The sequence below is a fragment of the Chamaea fasciata genome, unplaced genomic scaffold (assembly GCF_029207755.1).
Source record: "Chamaea fasciata isolate MVZ Bird 193981 ecotype frontalis unplaced genomic scaffold, bChaFas1.0.hap1 SCAF_21, whole genome shotgun sequence".
NCBI classification, from domain to species: Eukaryota; Metazoa; Chordata; class Aves; order Passeriformes; family Sylviidae; genus Chamaea; species Chamaea fasciata.
Genome location: NW_027094106.1, coordinates 4,895,788 through 4,907,176, shown reverse-complemented (window position 1 = coordinate 4,907,176; position 11,389 = coordinate 4,895,788). Strand labels below are relative to the sequence as shown.

General features: G+C 48.9%; 1 protein-coding gene across 2 annotated transcripts; it reads right to left on the bottom strand.

Moving 5' to 3' along the window:
* Nucleotides 1–73: 73 nt before the first annotated feature.
* PRKRIP1 (PRKR interacting protein 1) lies at nt 74–8,543 on the bottom strand. 2 transcript variants are annotated; one of them, XM_066201642.1, is made up of 6 exons: nt 8,410–8,543; nt 7,153–7,231; nt 5,684–5,784; nt 4,839–4,924; nt 3,103–3,170; nt 74–813 (listed from the first exon to the last, which is right to left on the bottom strand). In XM_066201642.1, the coding sequence occupies exons 1-6, from the start codon at nt 8,527–8,529 to the stop codon at nt 698–700; spliced, it is 570 nt and encodes a 189-aa protein (XP_066057739.1). In that variant the 5' UTR covers nt 8,530–8,543; the 3' UTR covers nt 74–697. The 2 variants fall into 2 exon arrangements, with proteins under 2 accessions (XP_066057739.1, XP_066057738.1); XM_066201641.1 differs by lacking the exon at nt 74–813 and adding an exon at nt 1,038–2,874.
* Between the last annotated feature and the right edge of the window lie 2,846 nt (nt 8,544–11,389).

Sequence of the window (11,389 nt, the reverse complement as noted above, 5' to 3'; positions counted from 1 at the left end):
TTCCTGCAGCACTGCAGCATCTCTTTATTACACTGAAATCCTCTCCCAAAAAGAAAAATAGAAGACAGAACAATCCAACACATCCCTTTTATTAATTTAGAAAACATGGAAGAAAAGCAATAGGGAAAATTTTAGCATTAAAAAAGGGATCCTGATTAAAAATCTATAGAACTTGTCTAGCAACATAAACTGATTTCTTTGGGTTAGAGATGACCCCATACAAAACCCCAAATGCAGAACACTCACAGTGCAGCAGAGTCCGGCTACAGACCACTTTTCTACTTCAGGTTAAACTCTTCCCCTAGATCCATGTATCCCACTGCTACCAGCTTCAAGATAAGTAGAATACGTAGCCTTCACAGTAATATTTCCCTTAAATGGTAATAGTTATGTTTTAGCTTTCAGACAGAAAAACACTCTGGGCCATTTTAGAAAGAACTCTAGGGTCATAGAGACTTATGGCTGACTCTTTAGAGCAAACTTAGAGCAGACTGCACAGCAGTTATACAAGCAATTAAGAAAAAAATCTCTTATTTGGCATTTCTCTATCATTTTCTCTCGGGCCTGTGACGTGAAGGCCATGCCCCGTTAAGCAGATGTAACGTACGCCAATGGGTTCTGCTTGGCTGAGATGAAAGACTTTCATGCTCCTGAATATAAAGCAATGAACAGTGTTTCCAGCTGTCCCTGGAAGGCCTCATCCTCTTCCCATGACAAAACTTGGCTCTTCAGCATCGTCTTCCTTCTCTTCCTCCTCCTTGCTATCCTCTTCATCATCCTCGCTGCTGCCTTGCTCTTGGGACTGCCCAGGTTCTATAAACACAAACAGGATGAATGGATGAGGTGTTCCCACCCGGCTTCCTTGTCAAGCATTTCTCCACAAAACATTCTCAGGTGCTCAGCAAATGTGGATTAGGTCAGGCTAATTAGCACGGATGGGTAACAAATTCCCCCGTGTCTTCCTTGTTAAGCATCTCACAACTAAGCAGTCCCAGATACTCAGGGAACACGAATCAGGTTCTATTAATTCTACTAAGTGATGAGGAGCTCAGAATATCAAATTCTCCCTTCGGGAATTCTCTTATTTCCAATGTTACCAAGTCCATCACTGAATAACTCCACCTCCTCTGGAACATTATTTTCATCAAACAGAGACAGTCAAACACTGAGGTGGATAGATGATCTCATTCCCAATCTCACCTCTGCAGGCTGGGATGAACTTTGAAGGATCACACAGAGCACTGGGAAGCCACAGGCAAGACTCAGAATATTCCTACAACCTATCCAAGTTCACAGAAACTCCACGAGGTGCCATGAACTTTTACAAACTGTTTGCTATACTGCAAGCACAGAAACTCATTAAGATATGCCTTTGCAGAAAACTTGTGAAGTCTGCTAAAAAACCAGGAAACATCAACTAAAAATTAAATATCCCATCATAAAAATGAGATGAGGTATGGTATGAAGTGGGACCTGAATCCAAGAGCCATTTTTCTGCTGTCTCCTGTTCCTCAGGCCCAGTCACACTCCCGGTGTCCTGACCAGTTCATGCAGGATTTAGGCTCAGTGGTCTGATGCCACCGCGTGGTGAAGTGCTGAACTTTGAGCGTTTATTGGGAGTTTGTTCATTAATGCAACCTCAACAGCTGATCTCATTCACCGCCAACCCTTATTCTTCATGTTTTTACTACAACAAAGGTGAAACATGGCAATTCAGAGGTTTAATTTATTCATTCAAAAAGGAAGACAGGTGTCTGCCTGCCATATACAGCAAATACGTTTAATTTATTTGAAAAAAACTCTCAGATCACAACACAAGGCACGCAAAACTAAAAAAAGGAAAGGCTGTTCTCAGTCGACTAAAAATGGCTCAGAGAGGCTTCTCTCCCCCCTGGTATTACTATTTTACATAGAGAACCACGGACTGTAAAGAGTTAAGAACTGTTACAAAGGCCAGGGAGTTTGGATTCTGTCTTTCAGGAACTTGTGCCAAACAAAACCACTGCAGCCCCACAACTGGTACAGGGTAATCCCATACCACAGTGCCAGTCCCTGATCCAGCTCTCCTCTCTCCCAGCCACTCCCTAAGGGATGGGTATTCTGTTTGCTCACTCAAAATGAACAAGAGCATGTTGACTCATACTTCAATTCTCCTCCCAGTTACAATTCATAAATGAGTAGCTTTAAAAAAAATTTATAACAAGACCAAAACAAAACACCCAAAAATTCACTCTGCTACATTCACTTGCTGTCACAAGTAAAATTAACCTGACAATTTGTCCTCCCGTGTTTACACGGGAGGCTGGCAGTGGTTCAGCTGAAACAGATCCAGTTCTGAAAAGCAAAGCACAAATAAGGTAGAACTGTCAGGCAAGTCACTGTTCCAGCAGAATTACCAGAAACTGCTGTAACTTTATAATTAACCATTTGTGTGTGTGCTAATTCACAAGGGACAACTCTTTGAAAGAGTAAACCAACATATACTCACTGAAAAGAAGCAATGAGTATGCAGGAGTTAGAGCAAACAGTTACACTGACATTGCTGAATATTAATTTTCAAGACTGCAGGAGAACTGAGCAAGTCAGGTTTTTCACCTTTATTTCTACAAAATAAAATAGTCCTGTCGAACAGATGGTACCAAGGTGGCTCAATTTCTTACACATAAAATTATAATTCAGTTTCTTGCTGTCCAAGCGGTGCATTTTTTTTCCACCTGTTTCCCCACACACATTCAAAATACACTTTTAAAAAGCACAGCCTTGAACAATCCTGCCTTTCTGAGCAGCTGAGGTTCTGAATCTGCAGTTCATCAGAATAGCTGGGGCAAAACATCCACAAACTCAGATTCCAGAGTTTGCTGTCCAAAATTCCCCCTAATAAATGGAAAATATTCACAATCAGCCAAGTTATTTGTAAGATTAAATCTCAACATAGATGGCTTTCAAAGAGGATTTTGAAACATTAGCTAAAATAACAAGCTTAAGCTCAGGCTTTAATCCATGTATTGAGAATGCTTGGGATGGGGGGTGGAACAAAACCTTCCAAGCTTCAATAAGGGAACAGAACCAAGTCCTGAGAAAAGTAAACTAAATTTCACTGACCTTTTTCCTGCTTCTTTTGTTCAAGTTTATTTTTCTTAGCCTGCAGTTTCTTCTCTTTTAACTTCTGGCTATAAAGCAAAGAAAAAAGACTCTCTGGCAAATCCAGTGTTGTAAAGCTTCTGCACATTCATACACTGATAAAGGACATTATTACAGACATCTTGGAAAAGCTAATTTCAGAAGAGAAGTTCAATTTAAATTTGGCCTCAACTGAAAATTCAGCAAGAGCAAACTTAGCACACGATCAAGAGAAACTTTTCTATGTTGTTTTTCGATTAATGGATTTTTTTTAAGTCTTTCTTGACTCCACTGCAACCAGAACTATGATACACAAGAATCTCCAAGAACACAGATGGAACAAAAATGAAACTGCCCCCACATTTTAGCTACCTAGGCTAATAAACACAAAGAGAAAATGGTTTTAAAACCCAGACTGCAGAAACTGAAATGGGGGGGAAAAATCACCAGTAATATATACTTCAGTTGAATAAAATAAAAATATTGCAGTATGCTCTGACCTTCCTCTTTGGCTGTACTTTCTCAGCATGTCAGGCCCTAGGAATAGCACTGGGGGTAAGAGGCAATTTCAATTCATACAGCCCAGCTCTCTTTGCCCAGCAAAGGCAACCAGGTAAGTTAATGGCAGATCCAGGCAGAGCAGCCTGGCATTCACAAGCTCCTCTCCCAACAGCATAACTGAATTCTCTTGAAACAGAGAGCCAGGAACTGTACCTGCTGGGTCAGGACAGAGAAGGGTGGTGAGGGAAATTAGAGAGGCTCCTGCAGGGCAAAGCCACACCATTAGAGCATAGCAGGGGGACACGGAGGTGTTAGTGTTTAGGCAGCATCTGCTGTTGGAACAGTTGTTCTCCATCTCAGCCAGGGAAGAGGCAGCAGGCCAGATCTGACTTGCTGGCCATCTGTTGGACCACATTAAATTAAACTAAGATGGCAACAGTGTTTGTGTTGTGCACTTTGGTGTTAGCATGGCAGTGAGTCACTTTGCACAGGCCTTTCTACAGCAACTCTCAGCCACAGCATGCAAAGCAGCAAGGGAGAGGCTGCTCAGGGTCAGACCCTGGGAAAGAGCAGAGCCACGATTCCCTGCTATTTCTGAAACCTACCCTGGACACAGAGAGTGGGATTTAAATTCTTGTGTCACTGCACTACAATGCTCAGGCTATTTCTCGAGAGCATCAATCTTGTAACGGTTTCATTTTGTCTAAAATTCAAGAGAAAGATGGATTTAATATTTTTTTAGTATTTCCACCTAACTTCTTAGACTTGGCCTGCCAGACATTTCTATGGGGTAGGCAGAAGCAGCCTACCCATGAAGCAGCACCCAGTTTTGCACAGAAACTGCTTGGTATCAAACGATTCAGACATAAACTTAAGCCAGATATAGACACAAACCTTTCCTGACACTGTTAAAACAAATATGCAGCAAGGCATGTTGCAGTCAAGACCACAGTGTCAGCAAAAGCAGCTCAACCAGTCCAAAGTTATCCTGCAAGCAACGGCATGGAAAAGAAACCACCCCAGCAAAGCCTGTCAGGTTTACAGCTACCTTTGGAAAGCAAACATTGACACTGACAAATTTAATTTCCACAGCCAGACTTCCCAGCTGATAGATGCAGACACAGAATGACAGTGTTTATCCAGAGCATGCAGCTACAGATGAGGCACAGGGAGTGAGGGTTTCCATGTCGAGCCTCCTGGGAAAAATCTGCCCTTACCGCTTCCTTCTGCGTTTTGCTGTTTGCTCTTCTGCAATCATCTTATTCCTCTCCAGTTTCTTCTGGAATTCCTCATCTAGTCTTTGCTGTAATTGATCACATGTCATACTTTGGTCACAATCTAAATTAAAATACTTCTTTTAAAAGTCATGTCCTTTTAGGGAGAAGTCTTTTAGCAAAATACAGAAGGGAGCTCTGCCAGATTTTGTCTGGTTTCTTTATACAAAGCCACGTTCCCAGGGATGACTCCTGTACAGACAGCATTTTTAACCTGCAACCTGAGCCAAACATTGAAACCTTCTGAGGGAGGAATCCTCACCAGAGCAGATGAGGGAGGTTGGGCTTCTGCCCTAATGAATGTTTCAGTAAAAACAAATGAATAACTGGGGACACAAACATTAACATATGGATTTGTCTCGGCCAAGAGAGAGTGTATTAATAGTGTTTTCTAAAAGAGGGGGTATTCTACTCGATCAAGACTTAAACGAAACATCTTGACTCTGTGCACAGGCACACTCTTTGTTTCTATCTGTGCAAGACAGCGTTATCAGGGATTTCTAGCTTTTCAAGCATTTTCAAGTCAGCCTGAGAACACACACATTCCCATGAGGCCTTACTGCGTTCCAGGACCCCAGGGAACACGGGAGATGGAGCATGTCTGACACAAAGCACCAAATGTTTCAGTACTGACACAGACACCATGGATCACACACTCCTACAGACTCCTCTGACAAGGGGTGGCTCGGAACGGAATTATTTGTACATGACTTTCAAAGAAAACACAGATTTGCAACAAACAACAAACAGTTGGGGGTGGGGGGGAAGCTATAAGGAGTTGTGCTGACCTTCTCAGCCATGGCATCCATGAAATCTTGCCTCTGGTACTCTCGTCGACGGAGATGCCGGTACACGTGGAACTCCCCGCTCCCAGCTCCTGCACTGGAACCTGCAACGAGGAAGAGTTCAGTCTGCTGGGAAAGGAGGTAAACAGAGGCTGACAAATCACTGCAGCTGGATGCTGAGGGATGGGACACAGGAAAGGGCACTGGCAGGTGAAAATCTACCAACAGCTCAAGGAGCGTGCCACCATTTTAAACTCAGCCAGAGTGAGCTGCAAATCCACACATTTTTGGGTCACTGCAGGGGCTACAATTACCCCCCTGGAGAGCCCTCTCTGAGCTGCACACACCAAGGCAGGCAAAGAGCTGGAGATGAAATGCACTCCCCAGTCTCTTACAGCCAGAGGTGAGCTACAGTACCCTGCTGATGCTGCTTCCAACTAATTTTCGGCATTTCTCACACACAAAATAAAGGTCAACAGAAAGGTGGTAAAAGGTGATACTGTACTTTCCCATGCAAGACAGATCCACTGACAGATCGTAAATCCCTACAGCTCTCTCTTCCTGACATCAGCCTGCATGCTGAAGCCCTGCAGGATCTTTAAGCATTATGCTCCACTCTTCCCTGTCTCCCGAACCCTTTCTCAAGGGGAAGCACAGGAAGACAAGCTTCAAAGAAGACACCTAATTAAAACCCAGCAGCTGGGACTGCAACAGGGGTGCTCCTGAGACCATCAGAGTCCCAGCACGTCAGGTACTCCCAGAAAAACAAGACAATTCAACCCAAGCACACAGCAAAGCTATCTGAAAAAGCCATGAGAGAATTCCAAGAAGCAGATTTTATTCAGAAGCGTACAAAAACTTGAGTCTGAGATCAATTATTCCGAAATAAGAACAAGTCAACCTCTAGAAAGGATGGAGGTCTCAAAGAAAGACAGAACTGCTAGAAGCAGCCAGTTTATACCACAGCCACTACATTTAATCCCTGAAGGTAGAAGCAAAGTGTACACAGAGTGCTTGGGTCAGGGTCCTGGCACAGCTGCCAGCTCCCTACCTGAGCACACACAATCACACCTGCTGCACGTGCCTGCTTTTCACAGCCTGAGATTCAGGCTCAAAGCAGGCAAAAGAAGGACTTCGTACTGCCAATCTTCCAGAGCACTCTCAGATCCATGGAGAGGACAGATTTACTCATCATTTACTTGTCATCACCAGAGCAGCAGCTTATTGCACTGCAGGCAGCCCACGTGCTGCAGTGCCACAGGCTTTGTTCTCTCTGCATTCTGACAGCCAGCAGAAAAGTGGAACCAGAGAACCAAATAAAACTTGAAAAAAATCAACCCTCAAAGCACACTTCACACCTCTCTTCTGCAGCAAAATGAGCAGCAGAAAACCACCTCTGTCCATCCCTGCTGAACACTTTCCTAAGTTAACCGTGGCTGACTCCAGAGTTATGTGAAGAATAGAATCTTTACCCATGACATCTCTAACGAACTCCGGGGGAGGTCGTGGCGCCCATTCGTTCAGTTTTTCAGGAATTGGTACAGTCTTTTCCTGCAAGAACAAACCAACCAGCCATCAGTATCTTCCACGAGCAAAGTCTGCAATTTTAACACATTGCTGGAAGGCGGGATACGTCTGACAACGGCCTCTTCCACCAGCTGACAGATCTCAGAGGGAGCACAGCTGCAGCAATTTCTTCATGCACAGAGAGCAGGCAGAAGAAGAGAATCAGAAGAGATCCTCTCTGTGCCTCACATTCATGCCTGCAGGTCAACAAACCCCAGGAGGATGAGGAGTGTCTGTGCCTCTTTTCAGCACTCGAACTAGAAGAAAGCATGTCAGCACCTCCAAGCACTCACAGGAACTGAGTATAATTCCACTACCAGTAGTCTGGGAAATGATGGAAGGTATTTGTGCACCTTCGATGCCAGAGCTAGAGGACGGGGAAGAGCAGGGGAGGGAGAACACATGGTGCAAGGTCAGAGGAAGAACGTGGTGCAGGGAAGAGTCAGCCTGCTCCAGCACACACAGAGAAGGGGGTGAGAGTCTCCTACTGGCAAAACCCTCCTCAGGAAAGGATCAAAACACTCAGTTAAGAGGACCAGGGTCATGCTCCCGCACATTAAAAGCAGTGAACAGAGGAAGGACCAGCGTGCAGAGCACTGAGGGGCCCCTGGGCTCCCAGAGAAGCGTCTCTCTCCTCACAGCATCCCAGAAAAGACGGGTCCTTCTCCCCGCACAGCAACACAGTGTGGGGGATCGGTCCCTCTCCCCCTGAGGACCCGGCAAGGAGGAAGGGCCGTGTGTCGATCCCGTCATGGAACCGGGAAGGACCAAGGGGGGCTGGTCCCTCTCTCCTCACAGACCCCGGCGAGGGGGTGTCGGCTCCTCTTCCCTTACGGACACGGAGAGGAGAAAGGGCGGGCTGGTCCCTCTCCCCTCACGGACCCCGCAGGAGAGGAAGGGGGGTGTCAGTCCCTCTTCTCTCACAGAGCCAGAGATGGGGGTCTCGGCGTCCTACTCCCCTCACAGACACCGAGAGGGTCTCAGTGTCCCTCTCCCCTCACAGACACCGAGGGTGGGGGGCTCGATGTCCCTCTGCCCTCACACACCCAGGGGCTTGGGTGGGGGGTCTCGGTGTCCCTCTCCCCTCACGGACCCCGGGGGAGGGTCTCGGCGTCCCTCTCCTCTCCCGCCGCCCCGGGCCGTGCCCCGGCGGGTGCCCTCACCGGGTTCCTCATGAGGCGCTCGAGGCGGAGGCGCTGCTCCTCGGCCGCGCTCCGGGGGATGACGAGCGGCTGCGGCTCCTTGCGGGGCCGGGGCGGCCGCGGGGCCGAGGGCGCCGCCATGTTCCGGCCCTGGCCGCGCCCCGCCCCCGTGACGTCACGGCGCGCGACGCGGGCGGCGCCGTCATGGCGGGTGCGGTGAGGGCCGCCTGGAGGCGGCTGTTCTGTGAGGGACCCCCGTGCGGGGCCCTCAGCGCCAACAGAGCCGTGGAGTCGGGTCCGTGAGGGGAGAGGGACACCGAGGAAACACTTCTGAGATCGTCGAACCCGGCTTCTGCCGTGTCACCACCCTGTCAGCCGGAGCACAGAGTGCTACAAGTCGTTTTTCGAACGCCTCTGTGGACGGTGATTCCGCCACCTCAGTAGGCAGCCTGTGCCAATATCTAATCACCCTTCTGTGAAGAAATTCCCCCTCCTAATGTCTGTACCCTGCCGCCTGGACGGAGGCTGAAGGCAGAGTCACCAAAATGGATGGTTGGAAAGGCCCTTTGTAGATATCACCCAGCCCAAGCCCCCTGGCAAGGCAGGGTCAGCCAGAGCAGGTGACGTAGGAATGTGTCCAGGTGGACAAGGAGACTCCATGGTCTTCCTGGGCAGCTTGTCCTGGTGCTCTGCCACCCTCAATGGGATTCTTGAAAGGCACAGAGTCACAGAACGATGGTTCAGGTTGGAAAGGACCATTGGGATCACCCAGTCCACCCCCCTGCTCCAGCATGGTCCCCTGAGTGCGGCATTTAGGGCCGTGTCCAGAGGGCTTTTGGGGGGACATTCCACACCCTCTCTGTGCAGCCTGTGCCAGTGGTTGATCACCCACACAGTGAACAAGTTCTTCCTCATAGAATCACGGGATGGTTTGGGTTGGAAGGTAGCTAAAAGATCTTCCTATTCCAAGCCCCTGCCGTGGGCAGGGATGCCACCCACTAGACCAGGCTGCTCTGAGCACTGTCCTACCTGGCCTTGAACATTTCCAAGATGCAGTTGTCAAAGATTATCAGGGCTGTCTGTGCTGGAGTGGCACCACCTTCACAGCAAAGAATTTAATCCTAATACCTCATCTAAACCCAGTCTTTCAGTTTGACGCAGTTCCCCCACTTGTCACTACAAATTTTTGTTCAAAGTCCTGCATCTTTCTGTCCATTTGGGTACTGAAAAGCCACAATTAGGTCACCCCAAAGCCTTCTCTTTTCCAGGCTGAGCAATCCCCAATTCTCTCAGCCTTTCCTTGTAGGAGAGGCGCTCCACCCCTCCAGTCATGTGGTTTGTCTTCTCTGGGCTTACTCCTGTCTCGTTTTTGGGTGGAACTGCCTGTGCTCCAGCCTCTCATCCCATGGCTCAGCCCCACTGATGGGGGCCTGGCTCCAGCCTCCGACACCTCCCTGAGACACTCAAAAACTCAGATACAACTCGTTCCCTGCATCACTCCCATGTCCCAGCCGTAGCCGTGCATCCCGTTCCTGCCCAAGCTGCGTCTGTTGAGCTCTGATGTCCCCTGTCCTCTCAGGCACGTTCTCAGGGCTGCACTCTGTCCCCAGCCGGCCGCATTAGCGAGGCAGCTCCGGCATCTGCCGCGCTCCGTCTGGGCCGTGCCTCCTGAGCGGGATGAAAATTCAGTGTGGTTTTTTTTTCACCGGCACCCTTGGCCCTGCCAAATCCCTTCCCCGTGAGGGTGTAAGCGATCCAGCACTTCCTGGTGCCCCCGTGGCAGGCTGCCTGCGCCATCTGTTCGTGTCACTTTGGTCATTAACCAGCGCGGCCCGAGGGCTTTGTCCGCGGACAGTGATGGACGGCAGCCCCGCTCCCCACGGCACGGCCCTGCCGGCCCTGGGAGGTGTGGGCAGGTAGCAGGGGGACGGATGCTGTGCTGTTTGCATCCACATTCACACTTGGGATTTGCAGGAACAGCGCTTGGAGGAGCTGAGGGCTGGTACAAATCCACGTTTGCCTGGCGGAGCTGGAGGAAGCCATGGCGGGGAAGAGGAGCCGGAGCTGGCTGCGGTACAGGCCTCTCCATTGCAAGCCAAATTTCGTTTCAAGTTGCTGTGGCCCTACAGAAATGGCATGGCATGTGCTGGGGCTGTGTGTGCGTCACAGAATTAGCCAGTAAAGGTCAACTGCAATGGAAGAGGGGCATAAGCCTTTGTGCAGTTTATGGAGATAAGCCAGAGCCGGGAAGTTGGGCTCTGGATTTCAGACAGCTTCGTGCTGTGCATGTGGAGAGGGTGACAGAAAGGGGAACAGAGGGGTAGGGAATGGCTCCTTTTGAGATTTATAGTTCATTTGTATGGCCTGAATTTATTAAGCCTCCATTCTCTTCCCCTTTCTGTGGAGAAAATCGGAGCTGATCCTCAGGTTCAGCCCTATGTTTACAAAAGACTTTTCAACCTCCGCTGAGGTTGCTATGGAAATCACACTAGTTTGTGTCTCGTGTTTGTCTTACCAACCTGATTTGTAAAAGAATGGTGTGAATTTAGTGCTGGCTGAGTTCCCAGCTGGCCGCTGGTCCTGGATGGCATCCTTGCAGTCTCAGCCCTGGCTGGAGCAATGCAAACAGCTTCCTCCACGCTGTCTGCCAGCTCCCTGGCTCCTGTGCCTGCGGCTCTCCCAGCCTTGGGTCGTCTTCAGCCCACCAGGACAGAAACCATCCAGTGCCAGGCTGGACTCAGCCCTGCCAGGGAGACACCAGCTCTGTTCAAGAGGCCACGGCAGGTCCCCTGTCTCCTCTCAGTCACCACAGACTGTTTTTACAAAGCAGAATTGCTGCAAACCGATTTGAGTTTTCCTCTGCTGAGTCCTAAGCACAACTAATCCCTAACGTTTCACCCTGTTTCTTCCTCACAGCCACCTCTCCAAACACACAGCTTCCCACAGCAGGGCTGTGTGAATGATGAGCTGCCAGGACATGGCCCTCCCGTGCCAGTCCCCA

Bases quoted from the DNA above. Each gene is read 5' to 3' on its own strand.
- PRKRIP1 (XM_066201641.1), bottom strand. From the start codon at position 8,529: ATGGCGGCGCCCTCGGCCCCGCGGCCGCCCCGGCCCCGCAAGGAGCCG. The intron at 5,785-7,152 runs GTAAAGATTCTA...TCCTCGTTGCAG, and splicing joins GTTCGTTAGAGATGTCATGG to GTTCCAGTGCAGGAGCTGGG. The intron at 2,875-3,102 runs GTCAGTGAAATT...TCCATTTATTAG, and splicing joins ACAAAAGAAGCAGGAAAAAG to GGGGAATTTTGGACAGCAAA.